General features: G+C 38.2%; 1 protein-coding gene across 1 annotated transcript in view; it reads left to right on the plus strand.

Moving 5' to 3' along the window:
* The window catches only part of SLC1A1 (solute carrier family 1 member 1), an 827,126-nt gene that overhangs the window by 300,628 nt on the left and 510,992 nt on the right, over positions 1 to 15,506 (plus strand). Inside the window, exon 2 of the mRNA XM_044061099.1 lies at positions 15,077 to 15,217. Coding sequence (XP_043917034.1) covers positions 15,077 to 15,217 — 141 coding nt within the window. The remainder of the gene's footprint in view (positions 1 to 15,076; positions 15,218 to 15,506) is intronic.

Raw genomic sequence — 15,506 nt, forward strand, 5'->3', positions numbered from 1 at the left:
TCTGAAAAGACTACTCTGAAAGTTTTTTTTCAGAAATTAAGTACTAAAATTAGGAGTCTGTGGTTAATTTGGTTAACATTTCCTTGTAACATTATGAAAGAACATTTTCACACCAGATTTGTGAAATACCAGCTAAGGTCCTTTCTTCAGCTCCTCATGAACAACTATACATTCCTTGCACATTTCTTTCAAAAAGGTGACTTCAGACAGGAAATTTTATTCACAGACTGACAAAGTATTTTACAACAACACTTCAGAGTGAAACATTCTGAAAGTTTGCCACAAGATAGTTCTTTGCAAGTTTATGGAAGTTCAGTATTTTTATAATCAAGCTTCTAATTCAGGCGGAATAAATTCAGTTCTATCCTGGTCATGAAACATTGACTTGACATTCTAAACTAGCATGGATATTGGTAGAGGGTCATTGGAGTTTTCAAGTACTATGTATATGTGTTTTGTGGGCTCAGAGAATGCATGTGAAAACATATACCAAAATATGTTGCGAGAGATGGAGCGAGAGTACTGGGTCACACGACTACTGCTGAATGCAATTCAATTCCTGTGTTTGAGGAGTGAGAGTTGTACCCACATTCTTACTGTCAAGCCAAATGCTTTGAAGATGGGAATGGTACCCTACTAACAGTATGTCTTCTCCTCAAGCTCAGAGATTGTAGCTCTTTCCTAGAAAATAAACTATTATGCTACATACTTGGGGAACAGCTACCTCAGCGGGAGATGTTTAAATATCTTGGGATAGTAGTTTAAGCTTTAAACAAGCAATGAATAATGAGAGAAAGCTCTCAATGCACTGGTCAGCTTATTTTCCCAGTCATCACTTGTGAGCACAAACTCTAGGTGTGACTGAAGTGATGAGAGAGTGCAGACAGAAATAGTAGCAGTGAGGTTGCTGCATGACTTATCTGGTCTCAGTGTCCATGACAAAGTCAAGAGTTCAATGGAGGCTTTGAGAGCTTATTTTCCAAATTAATAGGAATCAGTTGAGGTGATTTGGACACTTAATTTGGATGTGTCTATGTCATTTGTTACTAAATGTATATACCAGATACAGCTGGCTATGAGGTGTACCTGGTGAAGACAAAAGATACATTTGATGAATTAGGACTCACAGATTCTAGTGAACAGCATGGAATGATAAAGTATATGCTGTAGACTGTTACTGGAGATTGAGAAGTCTGTTGTACCCTGCTTAGTTTGCTACTACTGTGACTCTTATAAGGGCATTTGATTAAGAAAAATGATTGATGGCTGGCTGGGCAGGTGAGTGAAAGGTGGATGGAATGTGTTTACACCAAATTTAGAAAATGCCCTATTTTGGACATCATATTCTTCATTATGTAAGTTATATAACATCTCATCAGGTCATATTATGCCATATCATGTTTTATGCTGACTAGGAACAAAAGTCCATCTTGTTCCATCATACCTACTTATAATACAACATGTAACATTTATCTCCAAAAAATAAGTCAGAATTACTTTTGAGTCTGAGTAATAGATGAATTTCTTAAACCAAGTAATGACAACAGCTAATCATTCCCTGAGAATTCCATACTCTGAACCCCACATTCTTCCTAATCCATCGTCTAACCAGTATCAGTAGTAAAGCAAATAGGCATCAACCTGTACTGCCAGATTAAAAGTACCAGCTAATGTCACAGATACTCAGTCCAATATATCCCTCATTAATAGGACACATCTTCTGTACATATTAAGGCACAGGGTATTTTGATGCCAACTCAAAACCAGTATGCATACATAGATAGGAGATCACAAATTCTATATAACAATATATTTAATCGGGGACTCTATTAATCTTTGCATATTAGGAGATATGGCTGAGCTTCTCAATAATCTTCCTAAATGTAAGCTTAGTGGGTATACTATAAACGGTATCATACATTCTCTTCAGCTCATGGTATTATCACTTATTTTATTATTTGAAGCACTTTTCATTATGCACACTTCTATTCTTCAGTTTATTCCTTTAAATGTGCACCAGTAATTGCACTCACTCTGCAGACATCCATAGATTTTGTTTAGGGCAGGAGTGCTTCTTTCCAAAGCTTGCTTATTGTTCAATCATTTTACACCACAGACTATTTGGCTTCTTATTACTGAATCATGCAGTTCACCAAATTCAAGTCCATGACATAATTCTTTAGCTCAGTTGGCATAGGTGTCTATTATTTCCATTGAATTTTAGTTTCTTATGACTAATAAATGAAGACTAAATTACATATTTTTTTCTAATCTAACAATAATTCCTGAATCTGAACATTATTGTTGCTATTTGCCCCATTCTTCTTCTTAATAGGTGCAAGTATTTAAAATGTGTCTTTGAGGCTTTTTTATTGTGACATGTAGAAACTTTATACACTGTACCTTTTCAGGCTTTTTGGTTATTCTGCTTGTAGTGAGAAATACATTTGTGGATTCAAAGACCATGGCTATCTGCTAAATTGCCCTGCATCAAGAAAATCCCTCGTAGTTGCAGCAGTACCATCTACTTCTTGAAATAATAAAATACTCTCAGGCATATTGCTCTATTGTTCATAATTTTGCATAATGTCTATATTTTTGCCTCCTAAATTTTGATTTGTTACTCATAACATTTGTGGTTTTCTGCCACGTCATTCAGGATTGCTGTCATTAAACAATGGCAAACATTTCAGTCGCAGAATTCATATCTTTCCAAAACTACATGCTAATACAAAACCTGCAATTCTAGCAAATTTCTAAGTTTATAAGAGCAATATTTAAACCCGTCCCTGATTTTGGGTATTTGTTTCCCTGTTATTTTCACTTTGTTCAGAATTGTTGCACTAACAGTTTGAGAGTTATGCTCTGAGGGTCTTAAATGAGTTATATGAGTGAAAAATGAAACAGTAACTTAATTCAGAAAAAAAATAAGAAAATAACTTCATACTGCAAATTATATTTCTGTGCTTCTGAATATTGATAATGCAAAATTAATAACTATTTTTGTTTTTTTTCTGACATCACTCGTTATGTCTGAGAAGTTGTTCAGCAATGAGTTAGACACCTTTAATATTTTGCTAGCCTTCATGAGCTCATTACTGTGTCTGTCTAGTCCTAGAACAAGGATCACATGACATATAAAATACAGAGAGCTATGATTAGTCTGTGATTGTAACCATGTTATTCGCTCAAGAGGTGAATCTTGGCATCCATGTTGACAACACATAATAATGGGTTATTATCAGTGATACCAGATCATAATTCTTTCTAATGTATGGAGTCTTATCTAGTCTTTGTACTATCAGTTACAAAAGAAAAAAAAAGTCATGTGTTTAATTGGCTTTGAAAGCCAGTAAAGTACTTAGCTAGTGCTGTATCACAGGCAACAGTCAAGGACTGTTTTTCAATACTGCCTTAATTTCATTAAGTTACTTATAGACTAACATCTGTAAACTTCACTGGATGTAGGTGGGAAGATATTCAGGAATGTCCCTTTCCTTATACCTGACTGTTAACAGCACTTAGGGTGTCACAATGTGTAACATTTGTTACACACCTCTGAAAGCTTTGCTAAGCTTGGATCTTGCACTACAGTGGCATGTAACAGGTTTATCTGTTTTCAGATTTTTGGAGTGTAAACACAGTGCTCCATGCACTACAATATTATTTCATATTTTCTTAAAGCTATATATGCAACAGGCTCTGCCCAGCTAGAATTTTCTTATTAAAAACATATATGAATTTATATTCTGTTATTCCTCCAATAGTTTATCTTATAACTTGGATTATAATGAATCAGGAGACACTCTGTTATTGATACTATGGCTTATATTCTCATGTATTTAATCCTATTTGCTCCCTTAAACTCTGGAGTCTAGATTAATTGGGCCAAAACTGTGTAGCTACCTCCATTTATCTTTACTATGAATTATTTAATTTTTCTGAAACAAATTAGCTTGAAGTGTCTATTGCATTGGCACTTAGCCGCTTGGTTGCGGTACACCCATGTGAAAAGAAGCAGCTTTTGTTTTAATTTTTTTTTTTTTCTTTAAAAAATGGATATTCACATTTAGGGATTGAGAACTCCACTCGTGCACACACATGCATGGAGACCCAGCCTCTAAAGCAGGAAAAACAAACGTCAGGTGACTCTGAGGAGTTCTTTTTAAAACATTCCAATGTTTATGTGTATCCCCCTTGAAGAGTAATACACTTATGCCTCTTTACAAGTCCTTCTACAAATTAAAGAGTGGAAACAACATTTCAGTAGGAGGCTGTTCGGGTTGTTGTGAAGCAGTGAGCAGCCTTTCTCATTATTTAATAATGCATCAGAAGACTCTAAGCATGGGCTTGGCAGAAAACTTTTTTGAATTAAATAAATGTTTTAAATGAAGCAGCACTCTGTAGTAGCCTGTCTGTGATTTCTTCCAACCAAGTCTGTAGGACAGTACAGTGTGTACTAGCCCAAAACTGAAGTTCAACTGCTGTACAGATACTGTAATAGACAGCAATGGACTCCTTATCTGAGATACATTTTGGCTAACTGCTCTGCTGATCCTGTATTGAAATTATCTGCTTGGCAGTTACTGCACTTCAGAACTATTCAGTTTAACTGTAGCTATTGCTTTACAGCTAGCATACCCAGATCCTTTTCTCTACAGTAATGTGCCCAAATCCATTTGGTTATATTATCTGATATTCATTGCTTTTACTAGCTAAGTAGAAACCAAATTAGCCTTCTGATTAAAGCTGTGTAATTTAAATCTGACACCTCTTACTGATTACCGATTTTTCCTACATATTTCTGTCAGTTTTACATTTTTTGCACCTGTGAATACTGTAGTAGTTACATTTCATATTCTTGTATCTTTTACCATATTGCTTATTCTAACCATTCTCTAATCTAATAAATTAGCTCTCTCCTTCTTAGGCCAACATGCAATGTTAACAAATGGTAAAGGACAATTTTCTCAAATTAAATCCGAAAAAATGTAGTATAGTGATTTTTATAAGCAAAATACTGCCTATATCATATAGATGACACACCTCAGATGCTGTGTTGTCAGGATCTAGGTAGTCTTGTTTACAATTCCTTGTCTTATGGCTATCGAGTCTCCATTGCAGATTTCAAAGACTTCTGTCTGACTCGTCTAATTTTTCCTCTAGAGTCAAAGAAGTCAAAATTCCCTTTTACTAATATCTCATCAAACCCATCTCTTTAACTATCAAAAATGAACCAATAACACTTTTTGCAGTCCACCAAAACTGACAGAACTAAAGCCTTTCCATCATTTTCCTCCCCCACCAGCGAAGAACAAAAACATTCATCCAGCAGTCTTTCACTTTTCTGAAATTTCAGTATAACAAACCAAGTCTCTACTTCTCAAACTCAACAATTCAGGATCTGAATCTGGAAATCTTCATCCTACCTTCCTAAGGCTTGCAGCTGAAAAAATCACTAAACCCCGTACTCATGTGTTTAACCTCTTTCTCATCTCAGGCACTGCCCCACCAGCATTTAAGTATGCAGTTACAATCTCTCTACCGAAAGATAATTTCCCTAATGGTTTGAAGGATTATAGAACTATTTTTAAATGGTCAACCATACCCTTCTTCTCATCAAACTCAAGACTCAGCTTTAGAAATAACACTATCTCCTGGTTTCACAGCTTTCTCAAAGACAGAACCTTTCAAGTCTATAGCATGTCTCATCCTCTACTCCAGGTAAATGTAATACAGGTGTGTCTTTTTCTGTTAGTAATGTCCCCCTAGAATCACCAAATCTTAACTTAATAATGTATGCAGATGATATGGTGCTCATGTAAGCCAGTAGTGGCCACTCTGACCTGCAGACCAAATTACAGGACAATTTCACTCAGTTATGCACTTGGTCCTCTACTAACAAACTACTAATTAACCCCAAGAAAACCAATGTCATGGTCTTTGCCTAAGCCAGAAAATGACCCCATATTCTTCCTAGGTACCTAGGCCTAATACTCTACCCTGTTCTTTCCTTTACCATATACATAGATTTGTAACTAATAAATGCCTTTCACAAGTAAAACTATGTTACAAGATCAGTCACCTCCTTTCACCTGCTGCTCCCAGGGCCATTGCTAAAAATATTTTAGTATTCAAGCTTGAATATAGCCTTCTATTTCTCAGTACGCATTCAACCTATAGTACTCACAGAATACAGATCACTGAGAATAAAATTTGAAGATTTATTCTATTAGCAGACCTGCAAATGAACCATTGCAATTTGCTAAAAAAATCAAAATGTCATTCCATCCTGTATAGGGGTTACAAGGTGCTAAAACACGGTCACTTGTCCCTCTTTAAGACTGAAACTATCTTTACAAGATGACCCTTTAGTCCTTAGAAGTACACAGGACAACAGTCTCACTCTAGTATGCCCTTCAATTGGTAGTTGACACAGCCTTCTGTAGACAGGGACCTGCTACTTGGCACCACCTGCCTACAGACATCAAAAGTCCAAAAAAACATTAAAAGCTTCAAAGATATACTTAAATAAAATGTCTTTATGGAATCTACCTGCAGCTGTTTCCATGACAATAGTAAGGTAACTTATCATCCCATATCATTCTTATCCTCTCAACATGGTATCTTATATGCACATACTTCACTTGTATAGAGTTTATGTATTATATGTATGACTGCTCTGTATTTTATACACATCTTAGCTTATATTTTGTACATATGTTTTTCAATGAACTCTGGATCTTTCAGTGTTACTATACCTGCATTCAATCTTACTGTGTTCTGAATTTTGCTATGTACTCATTTTGTATATAATGTTAATTGAAAGACTGTGATGTATTTTCTGCTTTTTGAGCTTGGTTCATAGCTGAAAAGGGTCGATAGATCAGTCCATTTACCCAATGAACAAATAATAAATAAATAAATAATACAATATAATGTCATCTTGGCAATTTTCTAAACATATTCAGCTTGAGAGACTTCAGAGTTTTCAGACTAAAAAGATCAGTAGCCTCACAAATCTAGATATCAGGATAGACTTGCAGCCTTCTCTCTGAACTCAGTTTCTTATACAGTCCTCCACGAGGATCTGTGTCTAAACTTTAAGCCATGAAGAATCCAACCCTTTTTGATCTTCTATTTCTTCTCAGACCAAATGGTCAAACAAATGCCAGGTTAAAGGGATTAAACCTTCATCAACAGATAAATAACACATATTGGCATGATAAGTTCATCTGCCATTGTTCCCACAACCTCAGAAACAAACGTCCACCACACTTCAAGCAGAATAGCACCCTTCCCACCTTCAACTTAAACCTATATAATTGGATTGGCAGCCTCATATTCTCCCACAATCTGTCAAGTATTGTTTTCAATGAGGCTGGAGGGAACTTTTGAATATGAGTTATTGTTTAGGGTCACAGTGATCTTCATACTGATATTTACCTGTGAACATATGTGTGTTTGTGTGTGCACATGTGTGTTTTAATACGGCTAGTACTGGTGTGTGTGTGTGTGTGTGTGTGTGTGTGTGTGTGTGTGTGTGTGTGTGTGTGTGTGTGCGCGCGCGCACGCGTGTGTGTCTGCGCACGCGCGTGTGTGTGTGTGTGTGTGTGTGTGTGTGTGTGTGTGTGTGTGTGTGTGTGTGTGTGTGTTTAGGAGCAGTTGCAGTGGGTTGGACCACTGCACTTTATGTCTTTGATGCCAATGAGATGAAATGATCATACGATCATAGGATCATAGGAGGTTATTAGGCTAATGGCCCTGCGGCCCTTCCAAGTCTAGCCAAGAGTTTATCCCCATAAAGAAACCTCAGTCAGCACCTGTCGCCCCTGTCAATGAGGGACACAGGTGGAACCCCCTGGACAAATTTGTGGTTCCCCATCCACTCATCAAGGTTGCACTTGAAGAGGGTCGGCAATGTGGCCATTCCATTTGTATTCATTCATTCATTCATCCATTTGATCACAATCAGACATCAGAGGAGCACTGAGCAAATAAAGTAGCTGCTGGTAGACAAATCTGTGTGTGTGTGTGTGTGTGTGTGTGTGTGTGTGTGTGTGTGTGTGTGTGTATTTTTGATACAATTAATATAGGGAACTGCAGTGGGTTACACTGCTTCACTGTATGTGTCTGGTACCAATGAATTGAAATACATTGCAATGGACATTAATTTTGTATTCATTCATTTGAAGTGGCTGTAATTAGGGGGCACAACTGTGTGTGTATGTGTGGGGGTGCAGTAGGCTGCACTGTATGTGGTTGGTAGCAGTGAGCTGAAATACATTATCATTGTCATTAATTTGTGTATTTATTAATTTATTTGATCATAGCCAGACATTCAAGATGTATATAGTTTAAAGTGGTTGTAACTTATGGGAACATCTGTATGCGTGTTTGTGTGTTAATGAGTGTTTATGGATATGAATATTTTGTTTGTGTGTGTGTGTGTGTGTGTGTGTGTGTGTGTTTGTGTGTGTGTGTGTGTGTGTGTGTGTGTGTGTGTGTGTGTGTGTGTGTGTGTGTGTGTGTGTGTGTGTGTGTGTGTGTGTCTGAATGTCTGTGTGTATGCATTTATTTTCTTGTTTATGATTTCTTAACTGGATAAGTGAACTGATCTCTCATAGACTCTTTCATTCACAACATGGATCACAGACAAGAGGAATGAGGTGTACGTATGTAGGCAACTCTCAGTAAGCAGTTAACCCTCATATTTATGGGATGTGAGAATAAAGTGGAGTACCTGGGAAAAGCTCACAGACACAGAAAAAACATAAAGACTCAACAATCACAGTAACAGAAGTCAAACTTAAAAACTTGACCAAGGACCTCTGAGGTAAAGATTCTAACTACAGGCCTGTGTTCAACAAAAGAAAGTGATAAAGATAAAGATAAAGAAAAAAACGGTAACTATTGATCTGCTGTGTATAAAAGAAATTTAAATCAGCTCCTTACTTTAATCAATCAATACATATGATTGTGGTATGCTTGCTTTTATTGTTTATAGCTAGAATATGATTTTTGTTCATGTGCCATTGGTGCTAAATTTAAAAACTTCATACAAATTTATTTCCTGAAGCAGTAGTGACTTGAAACATGCAGAAGAACAAACACAAGAAAGCACATGCTTCAATTATTTATTTACTTTTTTTTTGCTATTGTCTTTTTTCTCCTGAGCAGATTTAATTGAAAACGGAACATATTCAGCCTATGTTTCCCTTCAGATGTCTACTGCAGTGAGGATAACCCATATAAAAAGAGAGTAGGAGTGCTGCAACTATTTCTTTAAAATGCATGTATATTCCCCTCAGCTGACAAAGGAAGACCCGATATCAGTTCCGCTCAGTGATTCAGATAAGACAATACAGAAATTCCATAGGAGTGGGACTTCATCACTCTGTTGGTCCATAAGATGAGCTCTTCTAAATGGAATCAAACTATCGGAAAGTCTGAGGAAACATCCTTGCCTGTTTCAGTACAGCTACAAATGTTAGGTTTGTCATTAAAGAAGCAGATGGGATCAGCATCTCTGCTCCTAGCTACAGGCATCTCTTCCTTTATAATTACTATATCAGCACTGCATTTAACGTGATTGGTCCCACCTACATAAGAGATATCAATATTGATTTTAAATTCATTGGCTATATTGGTGATTGTCCCAATTTAATTGGTTAGAGCAATACCAGTTCTTTATCTACTGACCAAAGTGAAACTAATTTCTGACACTGTACTTCACATCCTAGAAGTCAGGATGTGCAGGTTGAGTAACTATGGAAGAAGGAATTTTCTTTCACTATGTGATATTGGTCATTCTTCTTTGAAGAAGTTGGACTTGTGAAAGTAGCATAGGATAAACCACTGGTACCATAATTTCAGATACATGGACTGAATGATGATAACTTAATGGACTGTTAAAGAGTATTTTCTGTCTCCATACTCTAAAAATGTTCTTATACACCTCCACATGATTCACAATCTCATATCTTCCAGTTATTTCAGCTCAACAAGTACAATGTCATCACAGATATGTCCCTGACTATCTCTTGTACACTAGTCAGCAGCAGACAAGGCTATCCATGTTGTCAGTGTTAGAGAACTTTAAATATAATATCAAAAATGTAACTCAGCAAGTCACAGTACTCATTATTTATGTAAAATTGTATTACAAACCACAACATATGGAAGGGTTGTTCTTTTAATTAGTGGAATGAAACTTATCTTTTTAAAAAAACTTACCACATTTGCTCAAGGGAGAAAGAAAAACTGAAATGTGTCAGTAATTCTTTAAGGGAGCACACATCTGAATTGGATTTGGATTACCTTACTGGAAACTCCTTGCCATGTCACAGCTGTTTTCATTTGACAGATGTAATCCTCCCATTTGAGTGCTCCTTAAGTTCTATGTTATGATTATTGTCTCACTGTAGACGGTCATAAGTGAGTTGAGGACCGGGCCTACTCTGACCTATGCCAGGGACCTTTGCTAATAGTGGGAGGGGTATAGGTGTCCCTACTGGCCAGTGTTTGCCTGCCATAAAGCCCAGCAGCCCTGGGTCAATAAGCTACTGGCCGGCCAGTGTCTAGTTCCTCGCCTGGGTTACCTGGGATAGCTCTGTTGAGCAAAAGCTGGACGTAAAACCAACCAACCTGCCAAACATGAACTGAGAATTGCTACGTTTAATGTAGATGCACTGACAGGACACAGCTTGGAAGTGGATGACATGATGATATGGAGGAAGCTGGACATCCTATGTATCCAAGATACGAGATGGAAGGGCAATGCACCAAAGCCATTTGGCTTGGGATCCAGACTCTACTACTCAGGACTCAGACAGGCTAGAAATTGTGTAGGAATTGCAGTGAGAGAGAGGCTTCAGAAGACAGTAAGGGATATCATCAGAATTAATAACAGACGTATGGCAATCAGACTCCACTGTAATGATAGGGCAGTATTCATAATGTCAGCCTATGCCCCATAGCAGGGTTGTGACAGTGAGAAAGAATGCTTTCAGACAGTAGTTGCAGGACCTACTAGATAAAGCAGGCCAACATGAATTGGTGTTGATAATGGGTGACTTGAATGCACATATCAGGACAGACAGAACAGGATATGAAGACTGTCTGGGTCCACATGGGTGGGGTAACAGGAATAAAGAAGGAGAAGCCATTCTAGACTTCTATCCGCCAAATGGCTTGATAGTAGTCAACGCATGGTTCAGAAAGAGAGACAGTCACAAGATCACATACAAGAGTAGCCAACGTGCAACTCAGGTAGACTTCCTCCTAGTTAGGAAAAGGCACTACGGTAGAATCCATGATTGCAAAGTCATCCCCAGTGAAACAGTCAGCCCACAGCATAAAACGTTACTTGCCACAATCAGCTGCATGCAGTGGTCAGAGAAGGCTCTAAGGTCAACAGAGACCAGGCTGAAGACCTGGAAGATGACGGAGAGAAAGTACAACAGTTCAAGTCAGGGCTCTAGCAACCCAAGAAGAAGAGGAAGTAGGTGGAGTTGAACAAGAATGGCAGCGCCTAAAAACAGCATGTGTTAGGACCACAGAAATGATATGTGGCCAAGCCAAGTAAGGAAATAAGGTATATAAGGAAAGCTGGTGGTGGAATGCAGAAGTCCAGGAAGTCATCAAAAGAAAGAAGGAATGCAGGAAGAAGTTGGAGATAGAAAAGACTAACCAGGCTAGGAAGGACTACTGGTTGGCTAACAAAGAAGCTAAGAAAGAAGTTGCAATAGCAAATAATAGGGCATCGGAGGCACTCTATCAACTTCTGGAAAGTGACTCAGTAAGGGGCACAAACAAACTATATCAGGTTGCAAGGCAAAGACAGAAAGTTAAAAATGATAGTCACACACTCTTCATAAGAGATGCCAGCAACAACCTGCTCACCAGTCCACAAGACATCAAAGGCAGATGGAAGGAGTATTTCCAGCAGCCTCTGAATGAAGAAAACCCCACAGAAGCTGTACTGCCCCAGAAACAGCCTATGATGAGAGAAAAAGAGGAGCCCAGCCTAGAAGAAGTAAGGGCAGCACTAAGGAAGATGAAGTCAGGGAAATCTCACAGGAGATATGATAAAGATGCTGGGTGAGATAGGGGAGAAATATCTCCTGAGGGTAGTCATAGCAGTGTGGAGAGAAAGGCGTATCTTGATGACTGGAGAACAAGCATACTCATGCCAGTGTACAAGAACAAAGGGGACATCCATAACTCTGGGCAGTACAGAGGCATCAAACTCCTATCACATTGCATGAAAGTGCTGGAGAGGGTGATTGATAAACAAATACATAGAATATTAGAATGTAAGATGGTAGATTAGCAATTCGGATTCAGATCAGGATGCAACACAATTGACCCAATGTTTCCACTGAGACAGATACTTAAGAAGAAGCTAGAGATGAGGAGAGAGTCCAACTGGGCATTCCTAGACTTGGAGAAAGCATATGACAAGATCCCAAGAAAGCTGATCTGGGCAGTACTGTGGTCATTTGAAGTCCCAGAAACATTAGTAGAATTAGTGCAGGCTAAGGTCCCAATGACTCAAGTACAAACAGTGTTCGGCCTCACAGAGGGGTTCCCAGTGGGAGTGAGTGTACCCCAGGGTTCACCTCTGAGCCCACTGTTGCTCATACTGGTGATAGACTACATTAGCAAACAGGTTGGAGGGGGCAGATCAACAAAGTTGCTGTATGCAGACAATGTGGCATTACAGGCAGACTCTGAGCTAGAACTTCAGCAAAGGACAGGAGAATGGAATGCAAAACTGAAGGCACATGGGAATGAAACTAAGCACAGATAAGATGGTGGTAATGGCAGCAAATTGGGGAAATCAGAAGAATCTGAGAATAGAGATAGAAGAGAAAACAGTGGAACAGGTAAACAGCTTCAAGTATCTGGGAGGGGTGGTTGAAGAGAAGGGAAGTATGAATGAAGAGGTCAAAGCTAGAATTAAAGGGGCTGCAGCCAAATGGCATAGAGTGTCTGGTGTAGTATATGACAGAAGAATGCCAAAGAAGCTGAAAAGTAAGGTATACAAGAGAGTGGTGCTGCCAGTACTACTGTATGGTACATTAACCTGGACAGTAAAGGCAGAACAGTTGAAGAAGCTAGAGGTGATGGATAAAAGTGCCTGAGAAGGGTGGCAGGATGCACACTGTGGGACAGATGAAGAAATGAGGACATAAGAGCAGAAGCAAAGGTAGCTCCAATTTCAGAAAAGATCAAAGAAAACAGATTATGGTGGTTTGGACACATACAGAAAAGCAGAAGACAATCTGGTAAGGAAAATGTGGGACAGACAGGAAGAAGGTAAGAGGAAGTGAGGACATCTAACAAAGAGGTGGATGGATTGTGTGAAATAAGATCTGTGACAGTCCGGCATAAGTGTTGAAGAAGGCAAGAGTGTGGCATTGAATTGAGAGAGTTAGTGACAGTTAACATGATACCCCAACCCCATGTAGAAAAAATGGGAAAAGGGGGGCTGATGATGATGATGATGAGGCAGTCATCTGTTTTAGAGAAATCCCTCCCTGAACACTTTGCTTCATGGAATTAACTAGGGAGTACCTCCAGAGCTGTAAACACATTATTTTTAAGATATGCTTCAATTCAGACATGGGGACTGTGGTCTTGATGTGGGTACATCCCCTCTTCAGGATCAGAGATTTGTATTTCAGAACAGTGGGATAAGATAATGTGAGGACTGGCTGACTTGAGGATATTACTTAATGCACAGCATAGGTCAGTAATTTAGCATCTTTCAAAAATGTTCAGGATTAGTATGGGATCATTTCTAAGAACCATTAGAACTCTCTGTGTTTAAGATATGCCATACCCCTCTCATGTCTTTGACTAAGGCTTACTCTGTCCTTCCTCCTGTTGCTGGAATTAGTATTCGGGAATGAGTATGTATGTGTATATGTGTGTGTGTATCTCAGCAACCTAGCAACATACCTCTCAACTGTCCAGATTTTCAAAGACTGTCCAGATGTTTGTCTTACATTTTTTATCTGTTCCTCATAAAACTTTTGATTTTCTGAAAAATCACTGAGGATTGAACTCACTAAATAACATACATTTGAGTTTCAGATTTCATATCCTTCATAAAATGCAAAAAAAACAAATCCTGTTATTCTAGCATCTTTCCAAGTTTATAAGAGCAATATTTAAAATCTGTTTCTATTTTGGGCCTTTGTCCCAACCCCCATTATTTTAGGCTTTGTCCAGATTTCTTGCACAAAGCGGTTGAGAGATATGCCTAGCAACCTTGTATAGGACAGGCTCAAAACATCTCAGGAACATATCTTCTATCTATGAAATAAAATTGTTGTGTTCTGGCTGAAAGTTTATTGGGCACTAAGGTACAGTCAGGACAATGGGTTTGCTAATATACATAGATATATAGATTACTATAGCAGGAATGCATTGCAGCTGCAAATGTTTTAGAAATGCCCTTCCATTAATGACTTGTTAAAGTTTCTGGCAGACTGCCTCTTTCTAAAGCCGAGGATGCCTATTCTATTTTTTGTCTGTTCCCTTGGCTCACTCCCATCCTATTGTAGGCTCCCTGGGTCATGATTTAGTTGTTGCTGCATGTGTCAGGAATTATTGTGAGTTACCAGACTTGTTAATTGTCAAAGCATGATAGATTGGCTTTTAAAGCATCAATGCTGAATTACTAAGTCACCGAAGGGCTTGCTGATGGAATGATCCACTATCCCAGGGCAGGTAAACAAAACATGGAACATGGTTTTGGAAGAATTTAGCAAGCCTTAACCAGCATACAGTGATAGCACTAGGACTAAAATGTAGGATTCTCTGACCTTCTTCTCTTTAGATTTTATTTTGAGGTTTGGTATAACTTTAGTGTTATTAGTTCAGACATGTGTTCAACACTTTGTATATTCTGTTGAAAGTTTTAATGATGAGTGGTCTGTTTCATGGTAACACATTTAGAGTAATAAACGTTCAATGCAATATTAATTAATCTGTGCTGCTCTGAAGTTACAGTGAACAGTAAAGGTTTTTTAAAAAAAAGATGACCACAATTTTTTTTTTTCAGGAATTGGATTGGGACTTCTCGTACGGGAGTATGCAAGCCTTTCAACTCTGGATAAGATCTATTTTGCATTTTTGGGTGAGGTTTTAATGCGGATGCTAAAGTTGGTCATTTTGCCTTTAATCGTATCCAGCATGATCACAGGTAAGTGATATGACTGACGTTTCCTCTGTTTTAAACTGTCAGTCTCTCCTTATGTGCCTAATTTAATGAAAACAGTATGTGTGCATAGTGTGTACTCTTATTTACAGAAGCCTGTGGCTTTCTGAAGACAGGGCTCTAACCTTGACAGCAGTAATTGATGTACTAGTTGCCTCCTTTTTCCTTTTACCCATATTATTTAACTCTTGTACTTTTAATCCCTCTTAATTTTTCTTTAGCTGTCACCAGGTCTATATCATATAATTGAAGGTTCAACTCAGTGAACCTCTGC

Source organism: Protopterus annectens, chromosome 2.part0 (genome assembly GCF_019279795.1).
Source record: "Protopterus annectens isolate FY-2018-M chromosome 2.part0, PAN1.0, whole genome shotgun sequence".
Classification (NCBI taxonomy): Eukaryota; Metazoa; Chordata; order Ceratodontiformes; family Protopteridae; genus Protopterus; species Protopterus annectens.